Here is a 15,287-nt window from a genome sequence, read left to right as displayed (position 1 = left end):
TCCCTGGAAGACTGCCTTCTCCTGCACGGGAGCCTCCTCAGTGACCACTGGCCTGGGGGCAAAGGGTCAGTCTCCCTGGCCTCAAGGTGGGACCAAGTGTGGTGAAGTTCCTGGGGGCAGCTCCCCGGGGATCGGGCTGAATTTAGCCGACAGCTGAAACCACATTGTCACTTAGCTTTGACACCACTGTCCTTTCCTGTTTCCTTCACTCCCCTCCTCTGGTCAGTGCTTATCAGTAAATATTTAACTTAGAAACCGTCATCACAGGCCCTGTTCTTGGGGACCTTGGATGGCATGTCGTGGATGAGAACTAGCCCACGAAAGGAACTGGACAAAGGTTAAGCATCATCATTACCGCAGTGGTTCTTGGGTCTGCACCCGTTTGTAACTCCAGCCCAGACCTGGACCATACGTCAGTCGATCGCTTCTACATGTGAAAACGTTTCTGCACTAAACAAACGGGGATCAGTTACCTCGACGGGTCCTACTTGAAAGTCGATGGGGATTTGCTGCTCCCTGATTTCTCTCAGGGTGGCCATCGCGATCCGAATATCATCTAGGTCCTTAATTGGACGACTCAGTTTCTTACTGAATTCTTCCACCAGGGTGAAGATGCTTTCCATCTCGCTCCTGCATTTTCTGTTACAGTGGCGGCCGATGACAAGCATCCAGGCTTTTGTCTCAGTGGTCAGGGCAAATTTCAAGTCAGCTGTACAACCCAAATATCCAGAGTTCAGTTTGAAAAACTGGATCAGTGTGAAAAGACACAGTGCAGTAGCCCTGTGTTCACTCACAGTGAGTACTCTGCAGCCTGTAACTCTCGAAAACACGAAAATCAAACTGGGGAAAACATTTCCGAATCATTATATGCTCATTCATTTTGTAAAGCCTGTTTTTGCAACAATTCAAAATGCATTTTTGAAATGCTTTGAAAAAAAGATACCTATCAAAACCCTCTGAGACAAGTCTCAAATGTTTGTTACTGTTATTTATTGAAGGAAGGATGAATCTTGATTCTAAATACAACAGATTGTATCCTCTTTCTCTAAACCAGCCTTTATTTCCAAGGTTTGGCATCAAAATATTCCAAATAGTCCAGAATACATAATTATGCAGAAGGGAATTAAAAACAATTCTACAAATTGGTCTTAAAGCTAGAAGCCCATGAAAGGAAAGTCAATCCTTAAGATAGCTACAACTCTCTGGAATATAATCTAGGTAAAAAGATTTTTAAAAAGAGACCTTTTATGTAAGTGTCTGAAAGAAAATGAACCAACCTGTGAACAGAGCAATGGAACCCACACAGATATATTCTGGCTCAGCATTAATTTCCTGCTCCAGGTTTTGGAAATACAGAATCTGGGACTCAAATTCAGAAAGCAAAGGGTTTTGCGTAATAAGTGTCATAATGGTCTCCTCTTTCTCCTTTTGCCAAATGTGATTGTAGCGTTTGAAGCAATCCATGGATGTAATGACTTCCTAGAATAGAAATAACAGGTCTGTGTGGAGAAGGCAGAACCTGAAACGGCATCATGACACACGGGAAGACTTACCCACTGCCCCGCTCCCACAGAACCAAGACGCAGGGAATGGCGTGGACAGTACAGCAGGGCTGGTCATGGCTCACTGTTCCCATCCCTGGCCAGAAGGGAGAGCAGTTTCCAGAAAGTAGAAGAAAACAAAGTCTTTGAAAGTTCTGTGGACAGGACCCTCTTAAGCAGAGCTCCTGTTCTTCATGGGACTAGGAAAGGCAGTCATGAAATTCATTTGGAAAAACAAGAGACCTGAATAGCCAAAGCAATCCTTAGCAAGAAAAGTGAAGCAGGAGGCACCACAATACCAGACCTTAAACTATACTACAGAGTGATAGTGAAAAAATAATAACAGCATGGTACTGGCACCAAAATAGGCATGTAGACCAATGGTACAGAATGGAAGACAGAAACAAACCCACATAAATAGGGTTATCTCATACTAGACAAAGACGCCATAAACATTCACTGGAGAAAAGATAGCCTGTTGAGCAGATGATGCTGGGAAAACTGGAAATTCCTATGTAGCAAAATGAAATTAAACCTCTGTGTCTCACCCTGCACAAAAATCAACTCAAAGTGGATTAAAGATGTAGGCACCAAAGCAGAGACCCTGTCGTTAATAGAAGAAAAAATGGGAGCAAATCTACACAATGTTGACTTAGGAACTGACTTCTTTAACCAGACTCCTAAAGCATAAGGAAGCAAAAACAAAAATCAATAAGTGGGATGGACTCAAACTAAAAAGCTTCTTATCAGCAAAGGAAACAATAATGTGAAGAGAGAGCCTACAGAATGGAAGAAAATCTTTACCTCAGATAGAGAACAAATCTCCAGGATACATAAAGAACCAAAAAACCTTAACACCAAATAATAATAATAATAACCCAATCAATAAATGGGCTAAGGAACTTAACAGACCCTTCACAGAAAAAATACAATCAACAAACATATGAAAAAATGTTCATCATCTCTAGTGATTAGAGAAATGCAAATCAAAACTAGCCTAAGATTCCATCTCACTCCAGTCAGAATAGCAGTTATCAAGAATACAAATAACAATAAGTGATGGTGAGGATGTGGGGGAGAAATGTACACTCATACACTGCTGGTAGGACTGCAAATTGGTGCAACCACTCTGGAAAGTAGTATGGAGATTCCTTAGAAAACTTGGAATGGAACCGCCATTTGACCCAGTTATCCCACCCCTCAGTTTATACCTAAAGGACTTAAAATCAGCATAATACAGTGATGCACCCACATCAATGTTTATAGCAGCTCAGTTCACAATAGTTAAACCATGGAACCAACCAAGATGCCCTTCAACAGATGAATGGATAAAGAAAATGTGGTTCATATACATAATGGAATATTACTCAGCCTTAAAGAAGAATAAAATTATGGTATTTGTCAGTAAATGGATGGAACTGGAGAATATTATACTAAGCAAAATAAGCTAAACCCAAGAAAACAAAGGCTGATTATTCTTATAAGAAGATGCTGATTTATAATTGGGGGATGAGAATGAAGGGACTTTGGACTGTGCAGAGGGGAGTGAGAAAGGGGAAGGGATGTGGGGATGGGAAGGGCAGTGGAATGAAATGGACATTATTACCCTGTATACATGCACGATTACACTACCAGTGTGACTCTGCACCATGTTCATCCAGAGGAAGGAGAGGTTGTGCTCCATTTGTGTACAACTTGTCTAAATGCATTCTACCATCATGTATAACTAATTAGAACAAATTTTAAAAATAAAAATTTAATAGAAAAAAAACAGAGTTCAAAGTCCTGCCACTGGGGAGGTATGAGGCAGGAAGGAAAACACTATGAAGTTACTGCCCTCTGCTGCTCAGAGCTCCAAGATGCCTCATTGGTTGAACCCAGTTGAAAACTTCCATGGGACCCTGCTGATGTGCTGCCAAGGTCAGATAGTCAGGTGGAGAAAAGTGGAATTTAGTTCTGGAGGAAGTGGCACAAAGGGAACAGCCAGCATCAAATCCCATTAGGAGATCCATGGAATCCCATAAACGTTTAAAATCTGAATAAAATTGACATGTGTATAATAATACATCTTCTCATCCATATTTTGAATCTTTTTTCCAAAATTCCTTGAGTTTTAGACTAATCCTCATAAAGACCCCACACACTTCTTATTAAATATGTTTCCTAGGTATTTCTCCATGATGTTGCCATGGTAAACAAGATCTGTTTCCACTATTGTTATAACTAGCCATGAATGCCATGTAAGTTTTAGTACTTTCTTGTTTAGTAATCGGTTCAGTTTGCTACCAGATGTGCCTCTGTAAGGTGAAGGGCTCACACACACTGGTAAATGGGTGATGGTACTGGGAGGGTCCCATTATGAGATGTCATTCCTCCCAGCGCTTTGCTCCACACATGCCACAGCAGCAAGCCTCAGAGGCAGGCCCTGTGCACCTGCTCCCTGAACCACTTCTTGCCTCCACACCAGTTGGGCCACCACCTGTCTTAGTTCTTGGCACAGCTCAGCCTGGTCTCCATGCTGTATCGATGCTCTGTGCCTCCGTAACCTCCCGTCTCCTTGAACACCTCCTGAGCTTCTTTCACCTCTTTCTAGTAAAATTCTTTAATTTCTACAGCATTATTAAACATATTCACATTTTACTGTGATCAAAAACATTTTGGGATATACTCATTACAAAATTTCCTAGATTTTATGTGTCTGCCTCTATCCCATTTGTCTCAAAATTCTTATTATTTAATAGTAAATATACAACTTCTCAAAACAAAAATTTTCAGGAACATATTTAATGCATTTTATCAGAAATGCTATTACTTATCTTTTAACAAACTTAACTGTTGTTGGGTCCCACAACTTTTTTTTTCAGATTAGTCTCTTAGATTTACTTGGTAGATGTCATATTATCTATACAGATTTTTTTTAAATGACTCTTCATTTCTAAAGTTTATGCCTTTGGGGGATAGAGTTTTTTTTTCATTAGATTATATCATAACTTAAAAGTCATATCTGTGTGAGAAAAAAATGTTAAGAAAAATGAGGCATAAGAACTGCAACCATTTGAAACAACAGAGCATTACCAACAGCCTTCTAAATTGTACAACTGTTTTAAGTACACTGCACCAACTTGGAGTCCGTAACTCTGCCTCCCCACATACAGCTAACATCCCTCACAGCCTCACTGGGCACCTTCATTGGGTGCCGAGTTCCCTATCCAGTGAAATGCAGAAAGCTAAAACTGCCGTGGTTCATCCCACTATACCTGGTCCCCTGGAGTGGGATGATGTAGAGACATCAACGTGTGACACAGGAAGGCAGCATGATCGCAGATGCACTGTGGTTCAGAGGAACAAGTATAGATATCAAAGACTCCTGCTTATGGGTAGAAATGCCAGAATCCTAAGCTCTTTCTGCTCCAAGAGTTCATACTATGAAGTACACCCTAACTCAATAAGATTTGCCCTTACGTTAGAGGAAAGTGTCAATGCTTATTAAAAGAGAGCTAATTTTCAGGGTAAACCAATCCTAGAGTTTAAACGGGGAATTACATGAGCTACACAGGAGAGCTGTTCTGCTCAGTTATCCCTATTACCAAGGTGGTTTGGTGGTTTAGTCCAGCTCATTGTTTAAAGCCAGGCAGTGTTAGAAATGGACGGTCAACTTAGGCATGGGTTGAATGTAGACTGGGTTTGCATTCTGAGCCATCAGCCATGGCAGGAGGACAGGGCTCCTGGCGAGGTCACAGGATGTCCTATGGTAGAAGCAGACTCCTCCAGAAGGGTCCATGGTGGAGGGCTGCCCGTGTCTAGTATTGTCACTGCCTGTGCATCCCTTCTCCCAGAAATAATTTGTCCGTTATGTAAATCCGGGGAAAAAATTCTTCAGGAAACTGTCACTTCTTCCTACTATTTTAAAGATGACTGAGATCTGTTCCTTTCCTCCATATAAAAGAAATGGAAATGCAACAAAATTGACACATGTAAGTATTTTGTTGCCAGCAGTATCGTTTCAGCTACTGCACCTTATCCTTAGATTTGCTAATAAAGGCTAATTACATTCACAAAAGTGATGGACTTCATGGTGACATTATGTTTTCTGTGATTACTGAGACATTTGAAAATGTATCTGAATATTTATTGTTATCATAGGCTATTCTACTTACCTGTATCATTTGGTACAGAACCTGATAAACTAAGCACTAGATATTTATTGAATTATGTGAACCCTGTCCCCGAGACGTTAAATTCAGAACCTTCAGTATATTAAAATAGGAAAATTAAATTTGCATAAATGCAAAGACTTACAGGTCCCTTGGGAAGATATTAACACTAAGTAACATTTCCTCAAATTGTTATGTCAATGGGAAGTTTTCAGAGTGCTTTCAAACAACTGCAGCTCCTTCTAGCCAGACCCAGTAACAGAAGAGATGTGTTCTCTGAGCACCAAGTTGTTCCTACAACACTGAGAAATGCTGCTGAAGTCAAGAGGTTCCAGCGCCATGGGAATAGAAAGTGTTTTAAGGGTTTCAAGAGGTACTGGTTCCGCTTGGCTGATTAACCGGGTAAGCTAGATCCTACCTGAGGGTGCTCAGCATCTGCGCCCAGTGCACATGCATGGTGGTTTCTGGAGAGACAGATCTGGGACCCTATGGATGGACCTTGCAGGATTGGTTGCGTGATCACTTGCTAAAAACTCTTTAACAAATTTGATGGGGTTGCGGGAGATGATTTCAGAGTGCTAAGTCTTTTTTGTTATAAGAGTAAATTTACTTAATAAAAAAGGGAAAGCTGAGAGAAAAAACAAGTTGGAAGGGAAAAAATTTAACCTGAATCTACAGCCATATCCAGTCCAGGTGTGTGTTGATAGGACCAGTATTATTTTTTTAGTCTCAGCTTTATCTGGTTTCCATGTGGAGAAAATATGTGTATGTGTGTATATTCATTATGTTTATATAAAATTTTATATGATATTATTAAATTTTCACCTGATATTTTATAAGGTTGCCTATGTAAATGTGAAAAATAGACTGTAAACCTTATTCTGTTTGACTCTTTGAAGGGGAATTGTAACACCAATCTGATTTGTGGTTTGGGATATCTTAGATGTTTTTAACTCATTTGTATCAAGAGAAGAGGTTAGAGGCATTCACCAGAAAAACAACTCGAAACAGGGAACAACAGCTGTCTTCACTGTCATCCTAGAGTTAGGGATCTTCAGGTGACAAGCTTTTGCTCAGTGCACACAAGCTGCCTTTCCTCGGGCACTGAGGCCCCTGGGTGTGACCCAGTTCCCCACAGTAGGAGCTTGCCCTCTTCCTCTTCACACAGGCCGGCTGTGAGGCCCAGGGCCGGGCCACAGGCCTCGGGATGTACCTTTTTGGTAGAACTGATGATTGTGCTCAGCACAGAGACTAACTTTACAATCTCCTTATTGTCGGACACATTCTTGTAATAGTTCTTGGGCTGCACTGGAATTGGTAAGGTTACAGATGCCACCTCAATCGTCTCTGAAAGCAGAAAAGAGAGAAAAGTTTAAATCAACAGCATAGGCAGTGTGCTATTAACAGATGGGAGATCTCTGAAATGGTAAAGACACCATAAAGTATCTCCTTCCTAAAAGCAATAAAAATCGTGAAAATTCTTGACATTCTCAAAGTTTCAGGACTCTGGAAATTAACCACATCTTTCAGCAATCCAAAGAGTGTTAATTCAAGAAAAAATATGGGATCCAGGTGAGGACCAAGTCTTACGTGTTTAACTTGCTTTCTTCCCGCTCTCTCCTCTCTGGCTGTGGAAGCTTTGAAAGACAGCAGACTCACGTGCCATGCAGCTGTGAGAACCCTCAACCTAGCAGTGCCCTGAGGGGCAGGGCTGGATTTGGAGCTCTTCAGAGGGTGGGGTCTCTAATCAGTAATCAACATACCTAGAAGCTCCCTGGAAAAGCTGTGTTCAAGGAATTTATCTTTACATGACATGATGCACAATTTCACTAAGTGGGGGGAAGAATGTCTGACTCCCAAGTCATTTGCCAAAATATATATTTTTTTTAAATTAGCAACAACAATTATTTAACTTCACGGAAACCTGAGATGATGATATTAGTTGGGGCAAACAAGATGGTAGCCAAAAAAGTTAAAAGATCTGGGGAAAGCGATGTCCACAGAGGGCTCTGTAAAGCCCCAAAGCTGAAGTAGCCCTGGGGCTCTAGGAATCCACGTTCATGAGCAGAGATGTCAGCATGCCCAGGGAAGACCCCAAAAGGCCTCAGCCTTTCACTTCTGTCTGAATTTGAGGCCTTGCAGCATCAGTGAGTAAAGACTTGTGCAGTGGCTTAAACTGACTGGGCCTTGCTGGGTTCCAGCGCAGGTACAGAGTCTCTAAGCAAAGGGCAAAGATTCTTGCTTCAAAATAGTCAAGGAAATCGTTGTACAATCATTAATTGACCACTAACCGCCCAGAAAGTATAGTAGCTAATAATCCAAAAATACTTTTTACACAATTAATCCATGAAATTTGATAAAGAAAAAAAATAATAATAGCAGCAAAACCTAAGGGTCATAAACTTTCAGAATTGCCATTCTTTAAAATATCTAATTTTCAACCAAGAAAAAAAGAAGTGTGAGACATACAAAGACACAGGAAAGTGGAGCCCACACAGGAAAACAAAAGCTACACATGAGGAACAGAAGCTACCCATGAGGAAACTCAGACGCTGGACTTACTAAGCCAAGAGTTTAAATAGCTTTTGTAAATATGTTCCAAGAAGTACAGAAATCATATTTAAAGAAATAAAGGAACTTATGAGAGTGATAGCTCGGAAAATGGGAAATATCAATAATGAGACAGAAATAGAAAAGAACCAAATACAAATTGTAGAATCAAAAAGAAGAACAAATTAAATGAAAATCAATAGAACTTAGTAGAAGATTTGGGGTCTGGGTGTGGCTCAGTGGAATTGTGCTTGACCAGCAGGTGCAAGGCCCTAGGTCTGTACTGAAGGAAGGAAAAAAAAAAAAAGATTTGAGTTGCAGAAGGAAAAATCAATTAGTTCCTTAATTCATTGGTCATGACAAAAAATATGTATAATTTTCAATCAATATTTTTCTTCTCAACTTAGATATTATTCATGATTGAATATATTTTTAGTCTAGAAAATTCTGAATTTTAAGCTATCCCAGGAAATTAAAGCAATGTTTCCAAATAATAAATGATTGGAAATTAGTAAAATAATAGTAGAGGTTTTGAGCTTAGATCAATAAATAAATCATTTTGTAAGTCATAGGGAAAGTTGATCTGTGCTGTATTTATCCTCCAACAACACTTTTGTTTTCTGGTTTGTTTTTGATTTTGTTTGGTATTTGGTGGTGCTGGGGATGGAACCCAGGGCCTCTCACGTCACTCCCAGCCCACTCACACCTCTTTAGAAAGGAACTTTCCTCAGTTTCTTCCTTGGCTCGTTGATTTATCGCTTCAGAGGAGGTAAACACCAACAGGACTACACAGGGGCTGGGGTTTGTGGGGCTGACTTAAGGAAGTGTGAGGACCAAGGACAACATTTAAGACCACATGCAACTTGGGTGTCTTAGGCTGCCCGATTTTACACAACACAAATGAAAGCCCCCAGACACACAGTGACACTCACAAGATATTAGCAAAACGGAAACAGAGTGGGTTAAAAACATCTCTTAGTGCCAGGAAATGTTCATTGTGATGATGGTGAGTGGCTCTTTAAACTGACAAATTAAAACCTTTCTTGCCTCCAGTTCTCATTATTAGACTGGACCAAAAATCAGCACTGCGTTACCAGCTGCCGTCAACCCCCTAGAAGCAGACCACGCAGATCTTGACATTTTATAGACTTAAAACTGGTTCATAGATTGATACTCTGCTCTGGCTTGGTTTGAGAATCCTATAGGGGTTGGGGGAAGGTACATTGAAGCTCAATAAATGTTGATTTACAATACTTTAAAAGAACACAAGGAGCATTTACCTTGAAGTTCATTGTCTTCCATTTCGACATCAGAATCACTCTCTTCATTATTCTGCAGGGCAGCCATTTTTCTTTCATGTGCCTTTTTCTACAATGTAAAGGGATATTTTTCAGCTTTGTCTTATCTGTAAATAAACAGCTTCCACATGAAACAGCTTCCCCATCCCAGGCCCACCTTGGACGAGGGCTCCCTGCTCCATTGTCTGACCCCCTTGGGGACACTGACAATGCACTCCACAGCTTTGTTCAGGGTCTGCTGTACGTCTTCCAGGGCAGGCGCCATGGCAATGTTGGGAATGGCCAGAGTGATGTTTGCACGGAAAATAGGTAGATTATTCTGCTTTGCTTTAGATGCACTATTGCTGTCTGAGTTTACAAAAAGCAAAAACAGTAGAGGATTGATATTTTTAATTCAAAAACGGGACTTACTTCATTTCTAACCACAATTAAAGCACCTAGAACAACACATAGTAGATATATTATCAGGCAAATATTAGTTGAATGAATGAATTTTAAAAAGCTTTTGGTTTGCTTAATAGAGAGCAGTTCAGTGGAACCCAAGTCATTTTCTGTTGATTATAATTTTTGGTCTACTATCCATAAAGGAAACCTACTATGTAGGATCAGGCTTAAGGATAAACTTTTATCTAAACTATTAAAGATGATATTGCCCAAATAACTGAATGCCGATAAATTAGTTAAATGAAGAATAAATACGCAAAGAATGAAAAATGAGAATAACTACCGAAACTAGCCAAAATTAAAACAAACAGCCAGTTTGTAATTTCAAATAAAACACGCCTTCTCTATCACAGTGTATATTCTACCCTCAGAACAGCTTAAAAAAAATGAAAAGGAAATAAAATGTAACTCACCATCCATATAAACAGGCTCTTAAAGTTAGGTATAGATAAGTTATAGACATAGATACATATAGATGGGTATATATGTATGTTGCACACATAACTTTAGGTAGAAATACCTATAATATATGAAGTTGACAAATAATTGTGATTTAATATTTAGTACACAACCCACATTTGAAAATTTCTAATATAATCCTGTGTTTGAAGTGAAATAAAACATTATAAACCATGCCACCAACAAAACATTCTTTCAAAACCCCAAACTTCATGTATCCACTTTTAATTAAATGTCAAGTGCCCTCTCTTAAATGCCAATATTTCAAAGGCCCTCAGCACAGGGAAGCCCCTGGAAAGCACAGGCAGGTCAAGAAGATAAGTGTGACTTTAGCAAACTCTTTCCACATTATAAGATGGGCCAATAACCTAACAATTTAACAATTAAACAATCTTTTCCATATGCCTTCCTTTCAAAGTATGTGCCTTTCCTTTCTCAGATTAAAATAATTCATTTTATATATTTTCATTTTATTACAAAAAGATTGAAAGTAATGTTGATTTTTATGCCATTAACAAGTATAGGTAACCTTAAGGAAGTTAATTTGACCTCACCCTGCTCCAGTTTTCTCCACTTCCACATGAGTGGTGAGGGTATCCGCTTCTAGAACTGTTGGGATGACCAACGTTTATAATGTTGAAACTTACAAGGAGGCACTCAATAAATGGTGGAGTTTCTTAATTCTTTAAATTTATCAGGAATGTGGTGTGCATGCACACAAGCGCGCGCGCGCGCGCGCGCACACACACACACACACAACTACACCTGATCAGCCACCCTGCAAACCGTGTGGGATAGTTACCCCGGAAATTCATCACGTGGGAGGAATGGATGCGCTTGCGAATGGCCTCTAGAGTGTTCCTGGTCACTTTCAGAAGAGCATCTGTGTTTTGGTGGTTGAAATGAGAGAGCAACTCGCAGGCCGCCTCCACCATCTCAGGCTGTTTCTTCTTTTGGGGGATTGCTGTCAAAGACAGTGGGACAGCCCCAGCGTTAAGGGACGATGTCAAGGCATCAGAAGTTCCTTCCTCTCTTTTTGCTGTTATGATATGACACAAATAGAGGTGGGTGAGAGAGAGAGGCCACAACTAAATGGAGAAATTAAGACAAATGACATGCAAGTTTGATGTCACTTAAGTGTCATGCTTCTTAGAAAGTGAGGCCATTACAGTCTTCCTCCGCCTGAGAAGACAGCCAATGAGAGATGCAGAAGCTCTGGGTGCTGCTGCCACTGGGCCCACAGGCTGGTTCTCTCTCCCACCAACGCTCTAAACCCCTATAGAGCCACTTTCCTTCTCCACTTGTAGCCTTCTTGACTGTGCAGCAAAAGCTTTGCTCTAGTCTGCAATGACTTCAAGGAGAATTCCAATCCATGACCCATAATCCACCCTCCTCTACAGGTAAACTGAAGTAAAACACCTCCCCTGGCTTAAATCAAAAGAGAGCTAAGTGCCAAAGAGGGCCCAGGAAAAGTACATGTTTGCAGAACTCAACACACACACACACACAAAAAAAAAAAAAAAAAAAAAAAAAAAAAAAAATGGGAATTAGCAACATGGAGTCATTACAACTTGCTCAGAACCAGAATTTCAGACATAAATATCACTCTAAAATTGAGACAGCATTTGCAGAATTGTGGAATTAAGTCACTCTGTAGAAAATTAAATTGTAGTTTTCAACAAATGTCCTAGAAAAACAAAACCCTTTTTTTACCGCACCTCTTACCTGAAGTTTCACTTTTTGAATCAATATGATTCTCATTGAACACTTTTTCCTCCTTGGGTGGAACTTGCTGGTCCAACAACATGTTGATGAGCTCATTGACTGCTTCCTCCACTAATGAGCTTTTAAAATGGAGTATCTGAGCACCATTTACACAAAGGTCCTACCAAATAAAAATGATTATCACGTGTCATCATTGTTTATCTGGCTCTTGAGAGTTCCTGAAGAACAGCAGTGAGCCTACAGGTTCAGCTCCAGGGGAGAGCTTAGGCTGCAGTGATTCTGGCCACATCCTCCCAGTACCACCCCCCCGACACACACCAGGCCTCCTCTGAATGCACTGCAGACAAGGGAAACCCTGGAGCAATGTTGACGAGCCAAAATTACATTTATTTTTCCAGCATGGAGGACAGCAATCCCAGATCCACCAGTAGCCTAGTTCTGTGACATTCCCGTCCTATTGCATAATCTGCTCTAGCCAGCCTTTCTTTTCTCCTCATCTTTGCCAAAAAGCCACAGCTATCTCCTGCTTGATTTCAGGTCTATTTCCCTCCTGTCCAACTCAATCATGCATTTCTCAGGAATAAAATTTTATAAATATGAATTAAAACATGATTGGGAGCGCTGTGATGGATTCTGTAGCACTATATACGAAATCAGCTATTTACCACTGGTTGGAAAATAAGCCTATGAAGCAAGAGATTTTTGTCAACTGGCCACAGTCTCCAGCTTCATTTCAAGTTTCACTTTTATGCACCTTGAAATTCTAATATTCTCCTGGATCTTCCACATCAAACATCAGCCTTCTGGCTCTGTCACCTGCTCATGCATGACCTTCACCTCCACTCCACTGTTGTGACACACAGCACTTGGATGCCATCAACACAGGAACATTCTAATGTACACTGAAACATACAACCAAGCTTCTTTATCATCAAAGCATAAAATAACTTCACTCTCAAGTCAGAACTATACCCAACCACCAATCTCAACCCTGAGTTTGGAGACAACTAAAAAAGAGAGAAGCAGTTATTAAGAAAAAAAAAAAAAAAGTAGAGGCAGGTCTGAGAGTAGATAAGGGATGGAATGAAGTTAGTATCATCTAGTAACAAGTATAGACCCTGGTACTAAATTTCCTGGGTTCCAATCCTAGCTCTGGGTGATATGGAAGATCCTTCTCTGGCCTCAGTTTTCCAATCTGTAAACTGGTGATAATGGAAGAAGCTACCTTAAATGGTTGCAAGCATTCCCTAAGATAACATGTTAAGTGCCCACTGCAGGGCTGGCCACAAAGTACTGGAGGACTTGGTTATTAGTAATGGTCAGTAAATGTCATCCACAGGAACTAAGTGCCTGTCAAGCTGGTCATTCTGTGTAAATTAGCTCCTCATTCCCTGAGAGAGTGCTAATGATTTTCAAAGTCTGCATCTTCAGTCCTCTGACTGCCTGGGGGAGGGAAGCACACGTGGGCCATGCTGAGATCTCTCGCTCTCAAAGCCAGCTCTCCAGGAAATCCTCAGTGACCTTCCCACAGTCCTTCCAGACCCCTCAGTAATAAAACACACATTTGAAACCACAAAATGCCTTGATATTGAGGGTTCTGGAAGACAGAATCAACAAGCTCTCAAAGACTAATGTAGTTCTAACAGCCTTGTGTAAATCCCTTAATTCTTTCTCTCTAAGAGGATGTTTATATAAAAATTATATAAACAGCATAGAAATTAATAAAGCAGAATATAAACAGAACCAGGATAAAGTACAAAAGGTTCATTAAAATGCCCCTGTATCAAGCAAAATAAGCCAAACCCATTGCTTCCACTCGCCCCACTTGACAACCCACCTCTGTGGTGACATCCGCACATTGAAACCAAATCTTTTACCAAACCTGACCCGCCTGCTCCTTGTGGACCCACGTGGAGCTCCAGGATTTCCTCATCCCCTTCGGCTTTGGCAGACCAGGAGCCCTCCGGCCCCCAAGTTCTCCCCAGCTCCATTCACTCTCCCCCCCAAGGCCACGCCTTCTAGTGAGATCCTGCCTCACTTCAGCAAATCTTTTGCTGATATCCTTTAGCTCATCACTCCCTCGGCCCTTGGCCACCCTCCCAGGTGAGGCCCAACCTCTACAGGCGACCCACCCTCTCTCCTTGCCCACACACATCATGGCCATGCAGAGGCTCGCTGCTGGGAGCTCACAGCCCCCAGACTCAACCATCCCCTAACGCTACCCAGGAATCGATCCACACGGCCACCGCCGCTTCCTCTACCTGGCTCCACAACACCTGTGTCCTCCTGTCTTTAACCACCCTTGCCCCTCACATTCCACCAAAAGCAGATGGAGCCATGACAGGGAGACTCACCCAACTCCCCACGCCCAAGTCCTCCCCAGAAGACAAGCCAGCCTCCACCACTTCCTCCTGTTGGAGTGAACTCAGTGGTTCTCCTCCTATTCAAGATAATCTCAGGCTGGGGTGGTGGCTCAGTGGTAGAGCTTGCCTAGCATATGTGAGGCACTGGGTCCAATTCTCAGCACTGCATATAAATAAATAAATAAAATAAAGGTCCATTGACAAGAAAAAAAATATTTTTTAAAAAAATAAGGAAAGAATAATCTCACACACTAAGTTCTGAGTCACAGCCTCCCCAGCTTCTCCAGGGACAAGACTACCAACCATCTTTCTCCCTCTCTGCTTGATTTTCTGCCCCAGCATATCAACACATTCCATGTACTTCATCTCAACACCTCCCTCCAGCTGCCAAAACCACATGTTTCTACCTCAAAGCCTTTGCCCTTGCTGTCCCCTCTGCTGGAAAGCTCTTCCCCAAGCTATTCACATGGCTCCCTTCCTCACTTCCTTGGTTCAAATGTAATCACAAAAGTCACCCCAAACCATCAGTGTAAAGTCACAACTCTGGGTTAGGCACTGCTTTTCTCCATTACCCTTTTAATTGTTATCCATTGAATTTATCACGAGCTGACATGTTTACTCATAGGCTTTTTGTTTGCTTTTCTGTATTGTCCACTTGAAAAGTGGGCTCCTGCATGACTGGGATTTCACATTTTCTTTACTGCTGTGTCCCAGCATTGGTTGGCATAGGTGCTCCAAAAATAATGCAACAAA

At 41.2% G+C, this 15,287-nt stretch overlaps 1 protein-coding gene across 1 annotated transcript in view; it reads right to left on the bottom strand.

Moving 5' to 3' along the window:
- Positions 1-15,287, bottom strand: part of Dnah5 (dynein axonemal heavy chain 5) — a 281,736-nt gene that overhangs the window by 150,923 nt on the left and 115,526 nt on the right. Inside the window, exons 18-24 of the mRNA XM_077109537.1 lie at positions 12,172-12,331; positions 11,249-11,485; positions 9,701-9,891; positions 9,526-9,613; positions 6,909-7,042; positions 1,278-1,479; positions 474-709 (exon numbers count right to left, since the gene is read on the bottom strand). Of these exons, the coding sequence (XP_076965652.1) occupies positions 474-709; positions 1,278-1,479; positions 6,909-7,042; positions 9,526-9,613; positions 9,701-9,891; positions 11,249-11,485; positions 12,172-12,331 (1,248 nt within the window). The remainder of the gene's footprint in view (positions 1-473; positions 710-1,277; positions 1,480-6,908; positions 7,043-9,525; positions 9,614-9,700; positions 9,892-11,248; positions 11,486-12,171; positions 12,332-15,287) is intronic.

Source organism: Callospermophilus lateralis, chromosome 5, assembly GCF_048772815.1.
Source record: "Callospermophilus lateralis isolate mCalLat2 chromosome 5, mCalLat2.hap1, whole genome shotgun sequence".
NCBI classification, from domain to species: Eukaryota; Metazoa; Chordata; class Mammalia; order Rodentia; family Sciuridae; genus Callospermophilus; species Callospermophilus lateralis.
The sequence above is the reverse complement of the archived record's forward strand: the minus strand, read 5'-3'. Positions and strand labels throughout refer to the sequence as shown.